Here is a 13,961-nt window from a genome sequence, read left to right on the forward strand (position 1 = left end):
CCCTTCGGCCAAATTCCCACTTCTGTCGCCTGCGGCCCTGTACAAATCAGAACCATTGTGGGAAGGTCACCGAGGAACACATTCACGGACGAGACGACTAACTTGCCCAAAGACACTCAAAAAGTGCCGGGGCTATAATTCCGTGAACTCCGGGCAGAGCGCTCCTTCCAAGACCCCACAAACTGTCTGAGCTGCTAAGGAAAGAGCGGCCGTGTATGACTTCATGCACACCCAGGTATCTTGTGGAGTGCGGTGACAAAGAGCTCGCCACCAGGAGAACACCGGGACCAGATGCTTTCGAGCCCTCCCGCACGCGCGATCTACACCCTTGGCTCTCCACGAACGGGACAGGCCCCACGCTAGACGGCGCGCTGGCTGTTTATGGCACAGCGAGGCCACCGTACAGCCTCAGCGTAAAGCGAGGGGACTAGCGGCACCCCAGAGCCGGGCAAAAGGTGTGACCGCGTCGCCATCCAGCCCCAGGCGGCACACGGTAGCCCCGGCGGGCGCCACTCTCCGAGCCAGGCGGGGTCCCGATCACGTGGTCCGACGACGCTCCAACCCCACCCCCGCCTGGGTCGGGCCCGGTCTGCGCCTGCGCGGGCGCGGGCTGGCTCGCCGGCCGTCCTGCGGGCGGGTGCCCGCGGCCGTCGGTGAGTCCTGGGTGGGGTGGGAGCGGCGACCGGAGGGAGGCCTGAAGCAGGGCCGCGGCCGGGCGGCCGGGCGGCCGGGCGAGCCAGCCCCAGGCCCTGCTCGCGCATCGCGCTCGCCCGGGGCCCCGCGGCGGCCCCCGCCGAGGGCCTGTCGTGCCGCGGCCCTCTTGGGCCCCGGGAGGCGCCCGCAGCTTGGGGCGGGGGAGCCTCGGGCCCGGGAAGGAATCGGCCTTTGTGTGCGCCCCGCGGCATCGCGGCGGCCCGTGGTTCCCCGTGGTGCTGGCGATTCCGCCCAGCGCCTTCCGGTCCTCACGGAGTGCGCAAGTGGAAGCCTGGAGAATGCTCGGTCTGAGACAGACACCATGTTGCATCGGGCTGTAAACAGTCGAACAGAGCTGAGCCGGTGGGCGGGCGTCAGTTGTTCCGTTCTCTGTGGATTGTTAGCATCAAGTGTAGGTAGAGGGTGTCAGCGCCTCGGCCATGTTTAGGCCTTTTAGCATAACCTTTGTCTTGGCCCCTACAGGCTGCCCAGCTGGTTCTCGTGCCCACCTTCTTGTTTGTCTTTACACAGTGTAGTCTGCTGAACAGAATACTGAGTTATACGTGGAGTGGGCATGCCAAAAGGGACCTTTGCTTTGAAAGGATTCCTAGAATCGGGTCCAGGGCACACAGAAACAAACCGGAGTCACCCCTAGCGCTTCTTTAGGTCAACACACTTTATCAGATAAAAGGAAGCTAAGATACTGGGTTTTCGTCATAGATGTGCTTTGTATTTGCTGTGGCAAAATCTTGCTGTAACTGGTACTTGAACCCTGGCTAACCTTGTTTTTGAATGCTGACTCAGACCTGCTGACTAGTGGAAATTGACATCCTTTGAGAATTACAGTCGCCCTCTGCCCTGTTTTTGGACCAAGACCTTTGTACTAAGGTCACGTCTGGGTTTTGCATATCCCTGTGGGCTGCAAGTTATGTTGAGTGTTTAGAATTTGCACTGTCTCTTACATCACAGAAGAGTTTGACCCTTGTTGGATGAAAGTTGATTTTGCTCCCTTACCTTGTGATAAGTTAAGTGCCTTATGTAGCAAACTAGGGCAGTTATGGTAAATAAACTGTAGTAAATTGCAAAGGATTAAATTTTTAAAAAAACATTTGGGGAAGGGGCTCTAATGTGCCACTGTGCTTTTGTGGAGATCAGAGGACAACTTTCCAGAATCATTCTTTCTTCCATCATGTGAGTTACTGGGATTGAACTCCTCCGGTCATCAGGCTTGGCAGCAAGCTCCTTTACCTGATGAGCCATCTTGCCTGCTCTCATATTCTAAACTCCTACCAGGACACTGCACAGTGTTTTCCTTCTCTTGCTGCCTTAAGAACCTGGGCATGGGCTGCAGACATGGCTCAGCTGTTAAAGGCTTGGCCTGCAGCCTGGTCATACCACCCTAATGGGTGAGTGCAGTTACTGAAGAGCTTTAAGTCTGAGGTCTGGGAAGTTTTCAAAACATTTTTTTGCCAGGTGTGGTGGTGCTCCCCTTTAATCCCAGCCCTCGGGAGGCCGAGGCAGGCGGATCTCTGTGAGTTTGAGGACAGCCTGGTCTACAGAGCACATTGCAGGACAGCCAGGGATACCCAGAAACCCTGTCTCAAAAAATAAAACAAACATAGTCGGGCAGTGGTGGTGCACGCCTTTAATCCCAGCACTCGGGAGGCAGAGGCAGGTGGATCTCTGTGGGTTCAAGGCCAGCCTGGTCTAGAGTAAGTTCCAGGACAGGCACCAAAAGCTACACAGAGAAACCCTGTCTTGAAAAAATCCAAATTTTATATATATATATATATATATATATATATATATATATTATATGTTACAACTTTTTTCTGTATAGAACTTTTAATATTTAATAATCTAAATGTTCACCAATATTCCTAAAATTTCTTATAGTTTGTAGAGAGGTCCATAACTGCTTGCCGAGGCTGTTTTCTGTTTGCTTACTTACAAGGCCAATTATTTTGGCCATTACTGATTGAATGGAGCAGCTTTGTGGGGAGGGGCTCTGTGACTGGGTTCATCCTGGCTGGCCTGGAACTTGCTTTGTAGACCTGGCTGGCCTTGAACTCAGAGGTGGGCCTGCCTCTGCCTCCCAAGGGCTGGAACTAAAGATGTGTGCCATGCCCGGCCAAATGGAACAATTTTAACTTGAAAAATTTTGTTAAGTAGCAGAATGACAAGCTCTGTTTTTTTGTTTTTTTGTTTTGTTTTGTTTTTCTTTTTCTTTTTCGTTCTTTCTTTTATTCCAGACAGGGTTTCTCTGTATAGCTTTGCGCCTTTCCTGGATCTCGCTCTGTAGGCCAGGCTGGCCTCGAACTCACAGAGATCCACCTGCCTCTGCCTCCAGAGTGCTGGGATTAAAGGCCTGTGCCTCTACTGCCACCCGGCTAGGACAAGTTCTATAAAAACGAAAGTAAATATGACCTTCGCTTCTTTTGCAGTGTTGAAGATTGAACATGCAGTAGGTAAGCATTCTTGTTGAACATCCCCAGACATGAAAAAAATTTTATTGTTGAAGTGCACAAATAATTTGAGTTTGTCCAGGACCAAACAGCTATTTGATGGTGGCTTTAGAACTTAAAGTATATTGTTAGCTGGGCACGGTGGAAAATCCGGACCAGCCTCTGCTACATACTGAACTCTGGGCTAGCCTTGGCTAGATGGTGAGACCCTGTAAATAAAGTGTTCACGGTATAAAACTGAAATATTCTTTGAATTTATAAATTGTTAGGATGTTATATGATTGTGTACATTAAATGTTTTTGTTGATTTGTGAGTTTTGTTTGTTTGATTTGCTTTTTTGAGATGGGGTCTCTATTGTAGCCCTGGATTTCCGAGAACTCAATATGTAGACTAGGCTGGCCTCGAACTCACAGAGATCCGCCGGCCTCTGCCTCCCGAGTGCTGGGATTAAAGGCGTGCGCCATCACCGCCCGGCCCAGGTTTTAATTTTTAAAATCTTGTTTCGTCTAAGATTGACAAACATTAGCTAGTCCTATATTGTTGAGTGTAGTACTACTAAGAGTTTTAGGCCGGACTGTGGTGGCGCACGCCTTTAATCCTAGCACTCGGGAGGCAGAGCCAGGTGGATCTCTGTGAGTTTGAGGCCAGCCTGGGCTACAGAGTGAGTTCCAGGACAGGCACCAAAGCTACACAGAAAAACCCTGTCTCAAAAAACCAAAAAAAAAAAAAAAAAAAAAAAAAGCCGGGCGGTGGTGGCGCACGCCTTTAATCCCAGCACTCGGGAGGCAGAGGCCGGCGGATCTCTGTGAGTTCGAGGCCAGCCTGGGCTACCAAGTGAGTTCCAGGAAAGGCGCAAAGCTACACTGAGAAACCCTGTCTCGAAAAACCAAAAAAAAAAAAAAAAAAAAAAGTTTTAGCCAGGTGTGGTAGCATACACCTTTAATCTCAGCACTTGGGAGGCTGAGGCAGATGGATCTCTGAGAGTTTGAGGCCAGCCTGGTCTACACAGGGATTCAGTATAGCCAGGGCTACATAGCGAGACCCTGTCTCAAAAACAAAACAAAAACTAGTTTTTAGACAGGCCTGGTAGTACCTATAATTATAGCATTTAGAGACTGAGGCAGGAGGATTATGAGTTTGTGGCCAGGCTGGGCCAGGCTATAAAGCAAGACCTGGTCTCAAACCAAGAAAAGTTTTTCCCTCGTGCCTATCAACTGGAGCAGGAAAGCGCACGGATGTTGAAGATCAAGCAGCTAATCATTAACAGGCCCAGTATTTGGTAGACCTTTCACGTGCCTACAGGACATTATTTTAAATTCACCGTCCTAAGTTACAAAGCTCTGTTCATGAAAAAAGGCAAGGGGCTGGAGAGATGCCTCAGAGGTGAAGAGCATATACCGCTCTTCCAGAGCGTATATACATCGGGTGGTTCATAGCCCCTGTAAGTCTAACTACCAGGGTGGGTCTGATACCTCTCCCGGCACCTGTACTCATATGCATACCCCCCCACCGCCACTCACCCATACATACACATAGTTTAAAAAATAAAATGAAAGGAAAATAGTTCTGTGTCATGTTCTGTAGAGGTTTGGAATCACATCAGCTGTTGACATTTTGTTTTGGGATGGGGAGGTGGGGAAGAGTGTTGGCAGTCATGAAGAGTTGGCTCTTTGTTAAACCAGGTGTTTGTTTGTTTATTTTCCTCTTTTTTAAGGATGCAGTTATCAATATTGACCCCAGAAGAGAGAAGGCTGACAATGGGAAGCATTGGGAAAGTTACCAGAAAGCTGTCATCATGAATGACAGGCTCAGTTGATGTCACAGGTGAATTCTTGTAAACTTTAAAGTACCAAATCATGATGATAGCGTTTAAATTGCCCCACAGAGTAATGAGAGAGACCATAGATTTGCTCTTATAAAGCCAGAACAGCTACGGGAACTTGATGTGAAAATCAGAAACTGGGCTCTGGGGAACGGTGGGAGGGAGAAAATTCTAGCAAGTCAAGTCAGGAGGGTGGCTGAGTGACAGAGCCCTAGCTCAGCACGCACCAAAAACCAGAACAGAAAATCTTGGCGGATGTTATTCAGCTGAAAGGATATTTGACCGTGGCCAGCAGGGCCGTCTCCGTGTCCTGAGGCTAGAGGTATAGTCTTTGGCTTCATTTAGAATGCTTTGGCTTTTTCTTCTGTGCAGGGCTGAGCTACATTACCAGCCCTGTTTTGACTTTTTGATGGTGCAAAAGTGATACGTGTTTAGTAGGAATTGCACCTTATATACTTTTCACTGGCTCGTGATGTAAGTGAAAGTGATGTAAGCTGTGCTCTTTTGCTGAAGGCAGAAGCAGTGAGCCACAGCTCCTGTCAGCCACACAGTCCCAACAGTAAACAACCAATGCTCCCTTGCTAAAATATGGTGCTCGGTAGGTTAGGTGGGGGCTGGGGGTAAAGCCCAGTGTAGACCGTGTGGTTGGCATGCATGAGGCCCTGGGTTTAATCCCCGGCACCAAAAATAGATAAATGCATTTTTATCTCATAATGGATTTATCAGGATACAACCTGGACCATCTATCCATCAAATAAGTACTTCAGAAAAGAACAGTAACATAGTTCAGCCTTGTTGAGTACCTTCTGTACTCCAGACCACCCAAGGGTGCTCAATAAATTGAGCCAGTCTCGGAGGTAGGTAACTTCTGTGTCTCACAGACAAGACTCGTCAGAGCTCACAGGGACATGTGTGGTAGAGCTGGGATTCTGATTCAGACAACTAGTAGGTTCTAAGACCCCTGTGTGCTACCTCGGCTCTGATTCCAGTATCTCTGTGACCCTTTCATAGTCCTGAGAGCATTGAGCAAAGGTCACGGTAGTTCCAGTGGTGCGGGAGAAGAGCTGGAGAGCGCAGCTGCTGCTGCTGCGGCAGGGGCTCTAAATGATTGCCTAGGTTGTGTTCTTAGGAGGAGAACTGGCTGTGTGCTGTCCTGTTACATGTCTGCAGCTTCCCAGTCTTCCCTGGCCTGGGCTCTGCCTCTGCTTTCTCTTGAATGGTTTTCTTCTGACTGTTGGCAGTTTTCAGCAGCATAGTGTGGTAATGGAGGGAAAACTTGAAGAATTTAAGAGGCTTTTGTTTCTATTCAAATCAAAGACTTGGATAGTTTGACTAGTTTCGTTTCCCTTTGGACTCCTTGCAGTGTGGCTTAGGTTTGTAACTTCCCACCTCTTGAGTGGTGCTGCTGTGAGCATAGGTTACGTGCCTGCAGCTGAGAGGCTGATCATTGACAGTTCTGTTTGGACTTTACCAGGAGCCACAGTACTGTTTACCATAGCAGCGTAGCATTTTACAGTCCAGTAATAGTGCACCGGGTCCTGTATGTGTGCGTGCACGTGCCCTGCTGTGCCTGTGGAGGTCAGAGCACAACTTTTGGGGATTAGTTCTCTCCTTTCACCTTTTTTCTGAGGTGTGGTCTGCACAGCTGCTCCAGGCTGCTTGTCTTGTCAATGTCTACAGTAGTGGTTCTCAACCTGTGGGTTGCAACCCTTTTGGGGGTCAAACGACCCTTTCACAGGGGTCAAATATCAGATATCCTGCATATCAGATATTTACGATTCATAACTAGCAAAATTACAGTTATGAAGTAGCAATGAAATAATTTTATGATTGGGGGTCACCACAATGTGAGGAACCATAATAAAGGGTCACCGCATTAGGAAGGTTGAGAACCACTGTTCCAGCTGATTTTTCTGCCTCTGCCACAAGTCCTTTGCTCATTTGTAAATTGGGTTATGTACTATTTTGCTGCTGATTTGTTAAGTGTGATCTCTTACTATAGGAGAATAGTTCATTAAAAAATATAAGGGCCTTTGAGAGGTGGCTCCATGGTTAAGAGTACTTGCTACCCTTTCAGAGAGCAGTCCCCAGTCCCCATGTTGGGAGTTGACAACCACCTGTGACTCCAGTTCCAGGGAATGATCCAACACACTCTGCTAGCCTCCCAGGCACCTGCCAGCAATTGCATGCGACTGCATACACTCCTACATAGGTAAATCATCAGATAGGGCACGGCGAAGCATCTTTTTAATCCCAGCACTCAGGAGGCAGGGGAAGATGGGCTCGATGAGTTCAGAGCCAGCCTGATCTACAGAGTGAGTTCCAGGACAGCCAGGGCTACTCAAAAACCTTGTCTTAGAAATCGGAAAAAAATTTAAAGAAAAAAAGACAATTTAAAATTAGCCAAGTAGAGCCAAGTTACTGTTTTGTCCCCAAATAAAAGGCGATTTCCGGGGTGGTCTTGGAATGTAGGAATTGTCTCGAAGTGGAATCTTCTTTTATAGCCAAGCTGGCCCCAAACTTCGCGTCCTCTTGCTTCGGCTTTCTGAGGGTGGAGATCGCAGAAAACCTCCAGGCCTTGCTAGACCTGGCTGTTTGACCATTTGTGCGGTTGGTCTTCTTTTTGAGTACTTGTCAGTTACACTTTTCTTTACCTCGTGTGGGGGAGCACACATTATGTTGAGGTCTGAAGACAACTTGGGGAGTCAGTTCTCTCCTCCTACTGTGTAGGTTCCAGGATCAAACGCAGACCACTGGCCTTGGTGGCAGGCACCTCGACTGCCGAGCCATCTCCTAGGCCCTGTCTTTTGTTTTGGTAGGGAACATTGCATCTTGTGGAAACAGACAGACCTAGGACTGCTTCCTCTCAGTGAGAGCAGAACTGTCTCTGTATCTTCAGATCTCCATCTCACTATCAGACATACCCACCGTGACCCCAGCCAGGGTGGCTTTCCAAAGTCATTGCTAGGTGCGGTAGACAGACACCATCAAAGTGTTCTGGCCCTGCTAATTACTAGCTATGTCCTGAACAATGTGGATTGTTGGGGCTCTTTTTTCTTTTTTCACATATAAAACTAGAAAAATCACTTTATAGTGTATGAAAAAATAGAGTGTAGTACATACTTGAACCTCATTCTCCTATAAGCCTCACATCCCAAAATATGCAGCCTGTGCCCACAGACCCTGAGTTATCATAGATGTTAATACACTGTTATGGACTTGCTTACTTGGCAGATTCGCTGACTAGTCCGTGGCTTTACTTTATTGTCTTTGAGGACCCAATGCCTAGCGGAGGACCAAAGTTCACAGGTACAAAATACGTGGAAACCAAGTGAGTGGCTGGGGCGGTTTGCTGCTATAGCTCCTGGAAGGACTTTCTCCTGCTTTCTATTTTGTTTTGTTTTGTTTGAGACAGGGTCTGTTGGGCGGTGGTGACACATGCCTTTAATCCCAGCGCTCGGGTGGCAGAGCCAGGAGGATCTCTGAGTTCGAGGCCAGCCTGGTCTACAGAGCGAGATCCAGGACAGGCACCAAAACTACACAGAGAAACCCTGTCTCGAAAAAACAAAAACAGAGAGAGAGAGAGAGACACACACTCATTAGAAGCCCTAGCTGGCCTGAAACTTGGCTATGTAGATGCTAGGCTGACCTTTTAATTTTCAGTGTTCTTCCTCCTCTGAGTATTTGACAGTTGGTGGGGCTGTATTGTTAGGTAGAATAGCCAGGGTTTAGAAACTGTGGGTCAGTGATCTTCACACCCCTTGTTTTTTTATGAATTATTGTGAATCTCAGAAAGCTTTTGCTTATATGGATTGACATTCAAGGTGTTGGGGATTAGAACAAATTTTAGATAGTAATTACTGTTAAAGCAATGATAAACCTATGGCCTTTAATATCACGTTTTATGAAAAATAACTATTGCATTCTGTGCCCCCTTCTTTTCCATGAGACAAATGTGTTTTAGAACTTTACAGACTTCCTTCCTTCCTGTCTGGCTAACAGATAGATGGAGTCTCCTGTCTGGTTCTCCCTTCAGTCTGCTGTAAGGGTTGTTTGGGTGGGAGTGATTACAGAATAGCCAGTCTCACATAACTACAGTTGAAAAGGGAAGACCCAGGACTCCCCCAGTACTCTTCTGAAATAATTCTAAACAATCAGTGATCTGAAGCTAAGCATGGTGGAGGTAGCCTCTAATTCTAGTACTCAAGACTGTGAGTTGAAGGCTAGCGTGGGCTATATATAGCAAGCAGCGACAAAAACCCACAAAAACCAAACTACTGATCTGTTGTACTTGTATGCCTATGTAGAAACAGCATCATTAATACGTGCCATTAGTAAAAGTTTTTTTTTTTTTTTTTAATTTAAAAAAAGTATTTCTAGTCCAGTTTTAAAGGGAAAATGTAGAGTCTGGACTTTGGAAAGGGGATTGGGGCAAAGTTTATGTGTTCCACTCTTTGTAATACCTTTGTCATTGATTATAGGTTAAAAAAATTTCCTAGAGAAGAAGGATCATAAGCACCATGATGGACTCGGAAGCACATAATAAGAGGTCCCCAATATTGACCTCCCCAAGCCAAGATTTGTCAACTCACATCGCAGACGTGGGTGAGATAAAGCATTACTTCTGTGGCTGCTGCGCAGCCTTCAACAACGTGGCCATCACATACCCCGTTCAGAAGATCCTCTTCCGGCAGCAGCTGTATGGCATCAAAACGCGCGATGCCATTCTCCAGCTGAGGAGGGATGGGTTTCGAAACCTGTATCGTGGGATCCTCCCCCCACTGATGCAGAAGACCACCACGCTGGCGCTTATGTTTGGTCTGTATGAGGACCTGTCTCGCCTGCTCCGCAAGCATGTGAGCAGTGCTCCGGAGTTTGCCATCAGAAGTGTGGCAGCAGTGCTTGCCGGGACGACAGAAGCCGTTCTCACTCCATTAGAAAGGGTTCAGACTTTGCTTCAGGACCACAAGCATCACGATAAATTCACAAACACTTACCAGGCCTTCCGGGCCCTGAGATGCCATGGAATTACAGAGTACTACCGAGGCTTGGTGCCTATCCTCTTCCGAAATGGATTCAGCAATGTCCTTTTTTTTGGCCTTCGGGGGCCCATTAAGGAGCATCTGCCCACTGCCACTACGAACAGCGCGCACTTGGTCAACGACTTTATCTGTGGGGGGTGTGCTGGGTGCCGTGTTGGGGTTCTTAAGCTTCCCGATTAATGTCGTGAAAGCTCGAATACAGTCTCAGATTGGTGGGCCGTTCCAGTCTCTGCCCATGGTTTTCAAGACAATCTGGCTAGAGCGGGACAGGAAACTGATTAATCTTTTCAGAGGTGCCCATCTGAATTACCATCGCTCTCTCATCTCCTGGGGAATAATCAATGCAACTTACGAGTTTCTGTTAAAGATTGTATGATAAGGTCACCATAGGACATGTCTTTCTCAACCAACTAGACCTAAAGAGAACGCAACGTGGTTTTGCTCCTGATTGGCTTAAATACAGGTTGGCGTCATTAAGTCCAGGCCATAATAAACTACGGACAAAGCGTTGACAGAAACAGTAAAAGGTTTCAGTGGGCAGATGGCAGGGTTGTGATTTGATCATTACTCCAGAGCTTTAGCTGTCACCTGGTAACTACCGCATATCTGATGACCTTTTCAAGGTCGCTGTCAGCCAAGAGAGATGCCTTTTCCTCCCGAAGGGGCTGCTAGGCTTCTGTATGGAAACGATGGCGTCAGCAGCCAGGGCATGTGCTCCTCTCCCAGGGCTGCTCAGGCTCCCTCCTCTCTCCTCTCGTTCACTGCTTCTGTGCCCTTAGGCTCTCCTTCATTCAACGCAAGCATTGCATGGTGGGCCGGGGCAGACAGACCGAAGACAGCGGCTAGGCTGGATAGTTCCAGGAATTGTTGAAGTTAGCTTTGAAACTAAGTGCTGTGGAGATAGCCATTATCCAAACTCTTTATTTAGATTTGATAGTATTTAGCAGCTAATGAAAGCTTCCATTTCACTGTTTAGCTTTGAACATTTTCTGTTTAATTCTGAATGTGACTTTAAGCCCTTCCAGGATGTCCTTGTGCTTTCTTACTGAATTCCTTGCCAGAAGATAGGGTGGCCTAGTTAACTTCTGTCGTGTGCTTCATCCTGGTAAGTGGGCACTGCAAGATCTCCTGTTTCTAATTGCTTTCTGCTACTGGTGCCAAAGTAGCCGACCAGAGGGGGCATTGTCCCTTGTGAGTAGTAACTGTCTTGTTTGTCTGTCCTGTTCTCTGGTACTAGACGTTCAAAAATAAACACTGCCATAAAGTTTATTTGGGGAGTCCGTTAATACAGTTGCAGGGTTTTTCTTGATTTCACAGTGCTGCAGAGTTAGGTGAGAAGCGGAGGGTGGGTTTTCCCAGTGCTCACTCTCCATTTCTCTGGAAAGAGACTTCTTCAGGGTTGACATTCTAGGAGCCCTGTTTACCACTGTGCCGTTAGAACAGCGGAAGAGGGGCTGGTCTGAGCCCCGGCACCTGACGTCTGGAGCTCAGGTAGGCTTTAACAGGCACAGAAGGGCCAAGGAATCACAGTTATTTTCTGGGTAAATGTGACATGACTCACAATCCAACTGAAATAACATCCATTCTGGAGAAGTAGTTTATGAATGTTAAAAAAGCGGTCTGTAAACACTAGATAATTTGTTTCCCAGGATTTTGTCATGAGAAGTCAGCTTACCTTTTTTTTTTTTTTCATGGTGCTAGGGATGGAACCCAGGCCCTTGCACATCCTAGGCAAGTACTACCCGCTGAGCTACACTCCAGCCTCCCCAGTTTTGATCCTTTGAGACAGGGTCTCAACATGCAGTCCAGACTGGTCTTGAGCTCACAGGGGTCCATCTGGCTCCGCCTTCTGAGTGCTAGGATTCGTTAAAGGCCTGAGCTGCCATACCTAGCATCTCCAGTCTTTAAAGGTGTCTTACAGTTTTTCATCTCTCTGGGTAATTGCATACAAGTATGTGCTCACACCTACAAACTGAAATCAGACCCTCAACTGGAGTTGGCTAGAAGTTTCTGGGGCAGGTAATCCAAGACAGCTGTTTACCTCAACACTAAAGCTGCTTAAGTAAACATTCTTGCGGCTGTAAAGGTGGGGAACAGAGGAAGCTTTGGGACGGCAGGAGTGGAGGTCGGCGGCTTCGGAGAACCCTGATGGACGATTTTGTGCAGTGCAGTACAGACATGCAGATATGAGGACTCAGAAGACAGGATTTGACCCAGATCAATGGAAACGGAAGTACTGTGGCTTCGGTGAAGATTTGAAGGGGGTGAACTCTCACCAAGGAAAGATGGCACCGTGACTCCTGGCCCCAGGTTCACGTGTGCAACATGAGCACCCCACGGGCCTGTCCAGGGGCAGCACAAGGACGATGAGTTAGTCAGGGATCATACCTTGGCCCTGGCCCGAGCTTCACTGGCCTGCCGTGATACGGGCTTGTTTTCTCACACACTCCATGCAGGTGTGGAAGTTTACGTAAAGCGCTCCTGACGAGTACAGGAGATTTCTAAGGATAATGCTTTGGCTTGTGCTCTCTCAATTATGTGGCATTTAAAAACAATTACTAAACTTAATGATTTTTAACTCCTAAGCATTTTCGTCACTCTCCGAGCTCTCCAAGACTAAACTGCAGTATATTCCAGAGGTGGCTTTGTCTCCTACCATCTTAAGCTTGACAAAAAAACAAAATTCATAACTTGTAACCCACTTTGTCTGAACTTTTATGCCAGAACGTAGTTAATAGATTCTAACTGGTGTGGTGATATTTTTTACAGGCAAACACGACTAAAGAACTCTGAAAAGCTTTAAAGTGACCTTTCTGTTACGTGTGGGGTGCGGGTGGCTCATGCGCACAGGCCACTGGTATCCTGTGCTGCTTATCTGACGCCATCAGAAACCCATCATGAGCTCCCGCTTCACACACCTCAGTGCCGGGAACCTTGAGGACTGCGCCAGGGCTGACACAGCCTTTGCATGTTGGCAAGTTGGTATCGTCCTTCATTTGTGGTCAGAGACATGTTTGTGCCTATCAGCATCCATCCTGTGGTTGGTCATATAACCACCTGCTATATATTGTGACCTTGTGCAATAAAGCAGAATTGTGTATATATATATACAGTTATATATAGTTATATTCGTGTACCTGAGATCCCGAAGCTCAATTCCAATGTAGATAAGGCCGCAAACTTGTAAGGCGCAGAGGGTTGGCTCTGTGTGAGAGGCTACCCTGGGATGAACACTGATTGGAGGAGATCAGCACAGTGTGGGGTGCGGTCTCAGATGAGGCCACAGACTGTTGGCAGTAAGGCACTCATACTTGGTTTATGTTAAATGTATTTTTTCTCATGTACAAATAAATGCATATCAAAAGCTTGAATACGTTCTCTTGAGATTTAAAGATTTCTAGTTTTTTGTTGTTGGTTTTGGTTTTTCAAGACAGGATTGTTGTGTGTAGTTTTAGTTGTCCTAGAACTCACTCTGTAGACCAGGCTGGCCTCGAACTCACTGAACTCACAGAGATCCACTTGTCCCTGCCACCTGAGTGCTAGGATTAAAGGCGTATCCCACCACTTACCGGCTGATTTCTTGGTTGTTGTTTTTTTTTTTGGGGGGGGCGGATTTCTCTGTGTAGTTTTGGTACCTTTCCTGGATCTCGCTCTGTAGCCCAGGCTGGCCTCGAACTCACAGAGATCCGCCTGGCTCTGCCTCCCAAGTGCTGGGATTAAAGGCGTGTGCCACCACCGCCTGGCAATTTTTTTGTTTTTATTGCTGTCCTTTGCTTGCAAAATTGGTGAGGAGGTGAGTCTACATATATTCTTTGTATATTAAAAGTGGCCAAACACAAAGCTTTGGATGTTCTATTGAGTTGTGACCATGAGTTGGAGTAAATCTGTTAAATATTTGTGTTAACTTTAAGGGAAGTTGGAATACAATTTGGTGTTTT

General features: G+C 47.4%; 1 protein-coding gene across 1 annotated transcript; it reads left to right on the forward strand.

Moving 5' to 3' along the window:
- Positions 1 to 445: 445 nt before the first annotated feature.
- Positions 446 to 13,394, forward strand: Slc25a51 (solute carrier family 25 member 51). The gene is given in 6 exon segments (XM_052716284.1): positions 446 to 653; positions 3,138 to 3,161; positions 4,874 to 4,983; positions 8,216 to 8,290; positions 9,463 to 10,152; positions 10,154 to 13,394. Coding segments are annotated over 2 exon segments (897 nt in total). The 5' UTR covers positions 446 to 653; positions 3,138 to 3,161; positions 4,874 to 4,983; positions 8,216 to 8,290; positions 9,463 to 9,501; the 3' UTR covers positions 10,400 to 13,394.
- Positions 13,395 to 13,961: the final 567 nt, after the last annotated feature.

This window comes from Peromyscus californicus, unplaced genomic scaffold (assembly GCF_007827085.1).
Source record: "Peromyscus californicus insignis strain IS unplaced genomic scaffold, ASM782708v3 Scaffold_5__1_contigs__length_169319896, whole genome shotgun sequence".
NCBI classification, from domain to species: Eukaryota; Metazoa; Chordata; class Mammalia; order Rodentia; family Cricetidae; genus Peromyscus; species Peromyscus californicus.